The sequence below is a fragment of the Hylobates moloch genome, unplaced genomic scaffold, assembly GCF_009828535.3.
Source record: "Hylobates moloch isolate HMO894 unplaced genomic scaffold, HMol_V3 SCAFFOLD_1, whole genome shotgun sequence".
NCBI lineage: Eukaryota > Metazoa > Chordata > Mammalia > Primates > Hylobatidae > Hylobates > Hylobates moloch.
Window position 1 is genome coordinate 221,523,449 of NW_026652276.1, and position 11,208 is coordinate 221,534,656.

Here is an 11,208-nt window from a genome sequence, read left to right on the forward strand (position 1 = left end):
CCAAAACCACAGAACAAGTGCACGTGGTAGGGATTACAGGGTAGGGAACAGATATAAAAACACAGATGTGCAGATTTCTCCAGAAACCTCAAGGATCCACACATCCCATGTCTGGGGCGGAGGGCTATTGGCCAGCTTAGGTCCCTTCACCCATCACTCCTATTCTTGGACCCCAAAGCAGGGCCACTGCTTTTACTTTTGAACCTGGGGTCCTCAAAATGAGTGTGTGAAAAGTCCATAAACGCAATCTGGTTGAAAACAGATGACGCAACACACCTACACTAACTGTCTGACAGTTAAATTCGTGTTACAAAAAACTAACTTTAAGATTTATTTTTGTAACTTTCTTCAACAGGGAAAACAACACACTCCTCAGGGAAAGGTGAGGGTTGAGAAGACAGGCCCTGGGTAAAAATTCTTAGGACAGCACCTGGAGTTGAGAGGCCTGCCTAGGAGAGAACACAGGCCCTGCCACACCACCACAGGAGACAGCTGCTGTCTGGGGTCAGCAGACCAGTTCACACGCCACGCAAGGTTGCTATAGATCCAAGTCATAAAAATCTTCCAGCTCATCATGAAACAAGTCCCACTCATCTTCAGAGTCTGTTAGTTCGTCGTCCCCACCTGCAGCCAAAAGCATAAGCAACATCTCGCCCAGCTCAAAGGTGACAACCTCTTCTTCATCGTTGTCAAAGGGGTTGCTGTTCTCTCTTTCCTCAATGAGTTCCCAGAAGTGGTTCCTTCGTTGGGCCTGTAAAAAACAAGGCCATGATAGGGATGGCACTGTCGAGCAGTATCTTCTATCCTGTTGTTTATAAGGCAAAACGTCCAGCACACCAGAGGGCATGACGAACCAGACTTCTTAGTTAGGGTTTCCATTTACCACTTCCTCCCCTCTGGTTACTTGATGGAAATCGTTTAGGCTAGAGCTTTAACACACATTTTTTTTCCTTTCCTATCCCTCCCAGTTTTCTGAGGTTTGTTTCCTCCTTTAATACTCTACACTTTCGCTCCCAGACCTGAGCGTTAACATTCTCCTTCCCCTACCCCAATATGTGCAGGACTCAACTGATACCTTGGAATTTCCCCTCCTTTAAAAAAACAGTGAGAGTTACCCGGTATCTGCTTGATGTTCCCACTTTCTGTCTCTGTGGCTCCTCTCTACGGCCATCAGGGTACGCATGCTTGTAAAAACAGTTCCCTCCAAATGGGCAGCTCCCACGTCCTTCATCAAAATACCTGCACGCCTTGTTGCTGGAAAGGAAAATATCGCAACCCTTATTCACAGTGGATTTCAGGTCTATATTTGACTATCATCCGGGGCTTCTTTAAACAGGTAGGGATAGAACCAGTATGTCAGCTTATAGCCCTCCCCAAGATGTGTTCTTATAAACATGTGTGTGCCAATGCAAGAAACACTAACTAGAAACCGGTAACTCTGTTCAAGTCTATGCTGGTTAATAGCTCTAGTACAAGCAGATGCCAGAGAGAAAATCTTCTAGAAAGCCAACACACGAGAACATAGGACAGCTATGACATGGATTCAGAATAAGGTAGAACCCCACTCGTGGGGCCGTACTTGTCAACAGTAGAGACCTCTTTATAACACAGTCCCCTGGCATAGACCCCAAGGACTGTGTTATAGCAAGATATATACTGGGTGTTATCAGGGTGACAAAATAAACTGTCCTGGGAAGTCAAAGAAGGGTAGGAAGGAGGTAGGAGTGTATAATGCAGCACCATTCTTTTCAAAGTGAACCCAAGCTCTGTTGGGCTCTTCGCTTGAGAAAAGGCTGCAGTGCTCATACCTCATTGCCTCCTTGTATTTCAGAATGAGTTTCTGCTTCTCTTCTTTCTCCTCCACCCAGTACTCACTTGGAATGACAAAGTTAGATGTGATCCGGCATTCTGGGCAGGACCTGGGAAACAATGAACAGGCTGCAATGCAAATTCCCCCTTTACAGGCCCACTCTTCAAGGACACACCCTGGTGTGTCACCTCCAGACTTAAAGACTTAACTGAAAGGCACGTGGGCATTTCCTGAAAGGGTTCCACATACTGTCACACAACTGACCATTTCTTTCAAGCAAGACAACCTCCTTTATAAATCCAACTCAAGGGCTAGCCAGTTCTTTTTTTTTTTTTTTTGAAAAATATAACTTAGGTAAAAAACAAAAACAAAAGAAGACATTTCACACAGACTCCTTTTTCTTTCGTTTAAATAAATTTATTTCTTGTAGCTTTGCTCTGTTTAGATTATGTGGTTTTTGTTCAGTTATGAGAACAATCTTTAAAGGATGGTGGATTATTGGCTAGCTTAATGAATGGAATAGGAAAGTGGAAATGTAAAACGTCAGGAAACATACATTCAGAGCTAGATCAGTTTGTTCACTGAGCCTAAACTGGCTAATAATCCATTAAACACAATCTCCTCAGAAAAAGCACGAACATTCTAACTGATACACAGGGTTTCCTCATTCAAATAAAAGTAGATAGACCAACTAACCTAGAAGCTAGTTGCAATACAAAGAAGAAATCCCCATTAGAATATCCCAGTTTCAAGATAAAATGCATGCATTTAAATGCGGTCCATCTGGTTGAAAGTTGGCACAAGTTACTAAATTCTTCCCCAAAAGAGAAAGCACAAATGAAGACTGGGGAGGAGTCTCACTTTATGATCTTGCTCTCAAATTGCTTAGCACTCCTCCACTTGCGAATGCACTTGAGACAGTAGGTGTGGTTGCAGTTGGAGAGGATCCCGAAGCGGCGCTCGCTGGGGTTGGCTTTCTCATAGACCACCTCCATGCAGATCCCACACACCATGTCCTTGCTGCGCTGCACAGCAAATGAGAGCTCCATGTCCTTCTCATGGGCCTCAATGCACGACTAGAGAAGGTGGAGAGAGAACAAGTGGAATCGAGTCATTGAATCCTGAAAAACTTGAGCAACAGTTAATGATTCACAGTCAAAGAATCAAATAGTCAACTGAAAAAACAATGTTCCCAAGCTGACAAGAAAATTAGCTTTGCTGACAAGTAAACACAGGTGTGGTGTTTTTTGTTTTTTGTTTTTTTGCAGTGGTACTTAACAATACTAGAAAATCAAACTATGAGGACTCAACTTCGGGAACTGAAAAATTACCCAGTTTTCTCTGCCCTAAACCTGGAGCTCAACTACATTGAAGACAGTTTTCCATATTGTTTGTTATTTCTGGTTTCTACATGAGGTTAAGAATCTAGTTAAAGCCTGTCGGAAAATAAGGGTGACAGGCATGTAACTCTCTTATGCCTTTAAAGAAAAACATCTTCATGGAGATTTTTCAACTACTCAGCTTGATAGATTGATGCACACTTAGGTTAGGTTAGATCAGCCCACTTTGGGGCTACTATAAATAATGCTGCCAAGAACATTCATGTACCAATTTCTGTGTGGACATCATATTTTAACTTATAAAAAACATGATTATAGGAAACATAAAAATGCAGAAAACTCCCAGCACTTTGGAAGGCCAAGGTTGGGTGGATCACATGAGGCCTGGAGTTCGAGACCAGGCTGGTCAACATGGCGAAACCCCATCCCTACTAAAAATACAAAAATGAGCCAGGCGTGGTGGTGCATGCCTGTAGTCCCAGCTATTCGGGAGGCTGAGGCAGGAGAATGGCTTGAACCAGGGAGGCAGAGGCTGCAGTGAGCTGAGACTGCGCTGCTACACTCCAGCCTGGGTGACAAAGCAAGACTCTGTCTCAAAAAAATAAAATAAACATAAAAATAAAAACACTGCAGAAAAGCAATGTCATCCATAATCTCACATCATCACTAAACATGTCTTTTCCTAAACCTTTAAAAGAAAAAACATATATATATAGATATTCAGAGGTATGTTCTACTATCTCAATATATAGATATAACGTACAGAGATTTATCCTGCCTAAATTCACAAAAGTACGCTGATAAATTATGTCTACCTTATAACATGCCTCACCCCCTACAACCACATTTAAAAAGATGGAAAATTAAGAGATGGAAATGATTAGAAGCAAACTTTGCTCCAATAAAGTTTATAATACAATGTCTTCTGAACCTACCCTGGCTCCCATACATTGCTGCTGGAAATGTAAAATCCTGCAGCCACTGTGGAAAAGCACGGCAGTTCATCAAAACATAAAGCATAGAGTTCCTATGTAACCCAGCAATTCCACTCCTAGGTAACCGAAAACATATCTTCACAGAAAAACCTATATACAAATGTTCCTAGCAGCCTTATTCATAATAGCCAAAAACTGGAAATGATCTAAGTGTCCATCAACTCATGAATGGAAAAACAAATGTGATCTAGCCATACAAAGACAGTAATTCAGCCATCAAAACTAAGAACTGCTACACACAACCACACAGAGAACCTTGAAAGCACTATGTTAAGTGAAAGAAGCCAGTCACAAAGGACCACATTACAGGATTCCATTTACATGAAATGTCCACAATAGGCCAATCCAGAGACAAAGCAGATTGTTATTGCCAGGAGCTGGAGGAAGGGTGGAATAAAGAGTGACTGCTAATGGGTGTAGGATGATCAAAGTATCCTAAAATTAGTAAAATGGTAATGGTTGCACATCTCTGTAAATATAGTAAAAACCAATGAAATGTGCATTTTCAAAAGATTAAATATATTCAATGTGAATCTCAGAAACATTATTTTTTAAAAGAGGAAAAAAATGTTAGAAGTCCATAGTCTGAGGTTCTGGAAGTATGACTTCTTTTTTTCTTTTGCCTCAGCCAACTGGGCTCGAGCGATCCTCTTGCCTGAGCCTAACAAGTAGCTGGGACTACAGACACATGCCTCCATGCCCAGTTAATTTTGTTCACTGGAAATATGACTTCTTGATAAAGCATCCAAGAAGCCCAAGAAAGGAAAACTTCCCTACTCACTGATAACCATTCAATTCATCAAATGTTTCTCTGAAATAAACCCACAATGCTGTGAAAGGGCAAATAATGATTCTCACATCTAACAACACACACAGTCTCCCTAAAGACTTACTTTGATATGCTGTGATCTCTGGGCAGCATCCATCGGATGCAGGACCTGCAGCCCACACATGTCACAAGAATCTCCGTGGAGATACACACAGTTCTCCCCGTACCGGCACTCTCCCACTGCAGCATAGGGGCACAGCTGCTTCTTTGTCTCCACGGCGGTTTGCTCTTTCTCTGATTCTTCCTTGGTCACTGAGCCCTGCAGGGGTGCTTCAGTGCAGGAAGGCGCAGCTGAAAATGTGTAAGAGGGTGGTAAAGGTCCAAATGGATAAGGCATGAACTATAAGAGAACTGAGAATCTAACTGCAAAAAATGAAAATAAAACTGCAATGAAATACCGAAACAGTCTACTGAACTGATTTCTTCATTTGAAAGAAAGGAATTTTTTCTACCGCTGGTATTTCCAAGATTAGACTTGTAAAAAACAAAACAAAACAAAATAAAACAAACATTGCTTCTTTATCTATGTCTTGGGTAACTGAAATTTAATTTCAAAAAGTACTCATTAAAGACAGGATTCAGTTTTTCAAAACATTCTGAATTCATTTCACTGGGATTCAAAGTTTCCTTCACTCTATCTGTAAATCTTAGGTAATCCAAATTAAAGTACTGTACTAAGATTAAACTAAAAAAGGAGTAGAAGCAGAAAGGGGAAAGTTGTCAAAACTAAGCAAATGGATGAACTGCTATGCAGCCCTCTAACTCTTATTTTCTTCTTCAGAATACTTACTACGGCCACAGTAGGGTTGCCCAGGAACAAACTCAATAGCATTCACCCAGTCCTCTGAACCTGCTCCTACAGTTGCAAAGTTTGAATTTCTTGACTCAGCTTCGCCTGTATTCATTTCAACAAGTGGTCCAACTATCGATGAGAGACTTGAGGAAGCAGCAAGGGATGACTTTGTAGTTAGCTCTGTAGCAGCTGCTTCTTCCTGTTTCAATGGCTTGCTATGTTCATATCTAAGAAAAAATTCCAAAGTAAGCAGTTGGCTGGGCGTGGTGGCTCATGCCTGTAATCCCAGCAGTTTGGGAAGCCGAGGTGGGTGGATCACCAGAAAGGTTGGGAGTTCGAGACCAGCATGGCCAACGTGGTGAAACCCCATCACTACTAAAAATGCGAAAATTAGCTGGGCATGGTGGCGCGCCTGTAATCCCAACTACTCAGGAGGCTGAGGTAGGAGAATCACTTGAACCCAGGAGACAGAGGTTGTGGTGAGCCGAGATCATGCCACTGTACTCCAGCCTGGGAGACAGAGTGAGACTCTGTCTCAAAAAAAACAAAACAAAAAAAGTAAGCACTCACTGCCTAACTTCATGTATACCTTTTTCTTTTCTTTTTTTTTTTTTGAGATGGAGTCTTGCTCTGTCGTCCAGGTTGGAGTGCAAGTGGTGTGATCTCGGCTCACTACAAACTCTGCCTCCTGGGTTCATGTGATTCTCCTGCCTCAGCCTCCCAAGTAGCTGGGATTACAAGCACCAGCCACCAAGGCTGGCTAATTTTTGTATCTTTAGTGGAGATGCCATTTGGCCAGGGTGATCTCGAACTCCTGACCTCAGATGATCCACCCGCCTCGGGCCTCCCAAAGTGCTGGGGTTACAGGTGTGAGCTACCACGTCCGGCCACATACTCCTAATACATTCCTTGGATTCTCTTTGAGCATCCATGTGCCTATATTCGTGAGTGCAGAGAGAAGCCTATCATTCTGCATGTTTAGTTATACCACGTGTGACGCCGAGACTGCTGGTCCAGAGACCATACTTTTGAGTAGCAAGGCAATAGACTAGGGGTCACCAAAGTTTAAAGCATCAAATACACAAATATTTTAGGCTTTGTAGGTCGTACAATCAACATCACAACTACAACTATTCAACTCTGAAATTGCAGTGCAAAAGCAGGTGTAGGCACTATTTAAATGAATGTGTAACTGTTCCAATCAAACTTGATTTATGACAACAGCCTTTGGCCAGATTTGGCCTGTAGGCCCATACCCCTGGCTATAACCACTTATTACTTCACATTCCACTCTAATTAGGAGTTTCAGATAGTTGACAGTCTAGTTCCCATGGTAACTGCTAGAAACCCTGCAGGCAAAACTGACTGATTTCAAAGCAAGGCTGACACAAAGTCAACAAGCAGACACGTGGAACGTTTTACCAACACATCAAATAAAATGCTGTCACTATTAAAAGGTAGAGACAATATTTATACAATACACAATATGTACATTCTTTTTCTAAATCCATCCATTCACTATTTCCCCTTCCAAATTTTCCGCCTATGCATTCTCTCCTTTTCATCCGTAAACATTAAATCACCACCATCTCCAAATACATGGGGAAAAAACATCTATTTCCTTCAAGAACCATCTTTCTGGCCTGGTGCAGTGGCTCACACCCGTCATCCCAACACTTTGGAAGTCCAAGGAGGCCAGATCACTTAAGGCCAGGAGTGTAAGACCAGCCTGGCGAAACCTGGTCTCTACTAAAAACAAAAAATTATCCGAGCATGGTGGTACACATCTGTAATACCAGCTACTCAGGAGAGGCTGAGGCATGACAATTGTTTAAACATGGGAGGTGGAGGTGCAGTGAGCCAAGATCAGGCCACTGCATTCCAGCCCGGGCAACAGAGTGAGACTCTGTCTCAAAAAAAAAAAAAAAAAAAAAAAAAGGGCAAAGCAAAGCAATCAGCATCTTTCTGCCTGAGAAAATTCTCACAGTTCTTGCTGGGTGTGGTGGCTCAGGCCTGTAATCCCAGCACTCTGGGAGGCCGAGGCGGGTGGATCACCTGAGGTCGAGTTCGAGACCAGCCTGGAGAAACCCCGTCTCTACTAAAAATACAAAATTAGCCAGGCATGGTGGCGCATGCTTGTAATCCCAGCTACTCGGGAGGCTGACGCAGGAGAATCACTTGAACCCGGGAGATGGAGGTTGCAGTGAGCCAAGATGGTGCCATTGTACTCCAGCCTGGGCAACAAGAACAAAACTCCGTCTCAAAAGAAAAGAAAAGAAAATTATCACAATTCTTTTAGCATTTTACACTAAGAAACTGACTGATTTTCAGAGTCTCACTCTATTTCCTAGGCTGGAGTGCAGTAGTGTGACCTCAGCTCACTGCAGCCTCGACCTCCTGGGCTCAAGCAATCCCTCTGCCTTAGCCTCCTGAGTAGCTGGGACGACAGGTGTGTGCCACAATGCTTGGCTAACTTTTTTTATTTTTTGTAGAGACAAGGTTTCCCTCTGTTATCCAGGCTGGTCTCCAACTCCTGGGCTCAAGCAAGCCTCCTGCCTTAGCCTCCCAAAGTGATAGGCATGAGCCACCACGCCCGGCACACTGAGTTTTATTCAGATGCTACATATTAATTATGTATGTAGTAAATTTAACCATGCTATATAATTTATAATTTGTTATCAAGTGGTTCTTATAATGAAACATTACTAACCTTGGGTCATCTGTGTTATAGGTGCCTATGTTTATACTCCAAAATAAAGTAAAATCTAACTAAAGGCTCTACTCCAGCTTATGGCAAACATTTTACTGAGCTGGTCTTTAATCATTGTATTATTACCTCAAACATTCATATTCTAGCACTCTGGTAGTCTGGGGTGGGTGGATTGCCTGAGCTCAGGGGTTAGAGACAAGCCTGGGCAACATGGCAAAACTCCATCTCTACTAAAAATAAAAAAATTGGGCAGGGCGCAGTGGCTCACACCTGTAATCTTAGCACTTTGGGAGGCCGAGGCGGGTGGATCACGAGGTCAGGAGATCGAGACCATCCTGGCTAACACGGTGAAACCCCGTCTCTACTAAAAAATATAAAAAAATTAGCTGGGTGTGGTGGTGTGCGCCTGTAATCCCACCTACTTGGGACGCTGAGGCACAAGAATCAGTTGGACCCAGGAGGTGGATGTTGCAGTGAGCCAAGAACGCACCAGTGCACTCCACTCTGGGTGACAGAGCTAGACTCCATCTCAGAACCAATAAAGGCTATGCGCAGTGGCTCATGCCTGTAATCCCAGCACTCTGGGAGGCCAAGGCGGGTGAATCACTTGAGGTCAGGAGTTCGAGACCAGCCTGGCCAACAAGGTGAAACCACATCTCCAAAGACATTCATATTCCTCCTCTTAAGCCTTAGGTAAACTACCTCACCTTGCAGCAAAAGTAAGCTGAGTATCCTGCTATCATCTGCAAAAACCCAATGCATTGTTCTACAGAGTGGAATCCTATAAGCTGAAGGATAAGGGGAAGAAACTATCATGAATATACTCTTTCATTTTCACTCATGAACTGTGGGGAAGTATTCTATCATTTTAGAGATGACCTCACTGTCCTACTAAGTGATGGTTCTAGGTCTAATGCAACTCTAAAGCTGCTCTATACAGTACAGCCAACCACTGCCCATATCTAGCTCTTCAGACTTACATAAAATTTTAAACTCAGTTCTTCAGTCCTTCCCTAGCTATATCTGCAAGTGTTCAAAAGCTACATGGAGCTAGAAGCTACCGTTAGATTAGATAGCAACATAAAGAACATTTCCAGTACTGCACGAAGTTCTACTGGATGGCAGTATTCTGAAATGTTAGAGCAGCAAGTATCCTTAGAAATCCAGCCCAAAGCCTCACTCTTCATTTTATTTTTGTTTTGGTTTTTGAGACAGTCTCACTCTGTCACCTGGCTAGACTGCAGTGGTGCGATCTCAGCTCACCGGCTTCAAGTGATTCTCCTGCCTCAGCCTCCCAAGTAGCTGGGACTGCAGGTGCGGCACCACCAAGCCCACCTAATTTTTGTATTTTTAGGAGAGACGGGGTTTCAGCATGTTGGCCAGGCTAGTCTTTGAACTCCTAACCTCAAGCAATTCACTGGCCTCAGCCTCCCAAAGTGCTGGGATTACAGACATGAGCCACCACGCCCAGGCCCAAAGCCTTACTTTTCAGATTAAGTAACTCCCTTGGAGCCAAGCTTCATGGCTCCAGCCTATAATCCCAGCTAGTTGGGAGGCTGAGGTGGGAGGATTACTTGAGCCCAGTAATTTGAGGCTACAGTGAGCCATGATCACACCACTGCACTCCAGCCTGGATGACAGAGCAAGACTATCCTGTCCCTTAAAAAACAAAACCAGCCAGGCACGGTGGCTCACACCTGCAATCCCAGCACTTTGGGAGGCCAAGGCCGGCAATCACCTGAGGTCAGGTGTTCGAGATCAGCCTGATCAACATGGAGAAACCCCGTGTCTACTAAAAATGCAAAAAAATTAGCCGGGCATGGTGGTGCGTGCCTGTAATCTCAGCTACTCAGGAGGCTGAGGCAGGAGAATCGCTTGAACCTGGGAGGCAGAGGTTGCAGTGAGCCAAGATCGCGCCATTGCACTCCAGCCTGGGCAACAAGAGTGAAACTCGGTCTCAAACAAACAAACAAAACAAAACTCCCTGGTTTAAAAGATAATTTAAAAAAAAAATTAATTATTTCTACATGCTTTATATCTTTTGTTTTCTTTGAGACAGGGTCTCACTCTGTCTCCCAGACTGGAGTGCAGTGGCACAATCACAATTCACTGCACCCTTAACCTTCCTGGGCTCAGGTGATCTTCCCACCTCAGCCTCCCCAGTAGCTGGGACTACAGGTACACACCATCACACCCAGCTAATTTTTATTTTGTAGGTACGTGGTTTTGCCATGTTGCCTAAGTTGGTCTCCTTGGCTCAAGCGATCTGCCCCGCTCAGCCTAGTACAAATGTCTAAGAAAGTTTAATCAATTTTTCTGTCTCTGTAAGAGAAGACAACCCCTTCCCTGGCTGGTTTACAACTCCCACCCCATTGCTTCTGTGGCCTTTAGTATTTTAAAGTATCGGATTCTTCAGTTGGTCCAAAAGTCAAAACTCCTTCAAACAAGAAGTCAACCAAGCCAGGCCAAACACGGTAGTTCACATCTGTAATCCCCAGCACTTTGGGAGGCCGAGGCAGGCAGATTACTTGAGGGCAGGCGTTCGAGACCAGCCTGGCCAACATAGTGAAACCCCGTCTCTACTAAAAATGCAAAATTTAGCCAGGCGTGGTGGCACATGCCTGTAATCCCACCTATTCGGGAGGCTAAGGTGGGAGGTGGAGGTTGTGACATTGCACCACTGCACTCTAGTCTGGGCGACAGAGCACAACTCTTTCTTAAAAAAAAAAAA

The 11,208-nt window shown here is 43.8% G+C and overlaps 1 protein-coding gene across 6 annotated transcripts in view; it reads right to left on the minus strand.

Annotated features, from left to right (window-relative positions):
- Positions 1–301: 301 nt before the first annotated feature.
- Positions 302–11,208, minus strand: part of MKRN1 (makorin ring finger protein 1) — a 25,994-nt gene continuing 15,087 nt past the window's right edge. For 5 of the 6 annotated variants that reach the window (XM_032761930.2, XM_058427243.1, XM_032761931.2 and 2 more), the window contains exons 3-8: positions 5,765–5,994; positions 5,039–5,265; positions 2,672–2,886; positions 1,809–1,919; positions 1,116–1,254; positions 302–751 (exon numbers count right to left, since the gene is read on the minus strand). In XM_032761930.2, the coding sequence (XP_032617821.1) occupies positions 539–751; positions 1,116–1,254; positions 1,809–1,919; positions 2,672–2,886; positions 5,039–5,265; positions 5,765–5,994 (1,135 nt within the window). In that variant the 3' untranslated portion in view covers positions 302–538. Of the gene's footprint in view, positions 752–1,115; positions 1,255–1,808; positions 1,920–2,129; positions 2,887–5,038; positions 5,266–5,764; positions 5,995–11,208 lie in introns of those variants that run through there. The other variant, XM_032761932.2, reaches the window with a different exon arrangement.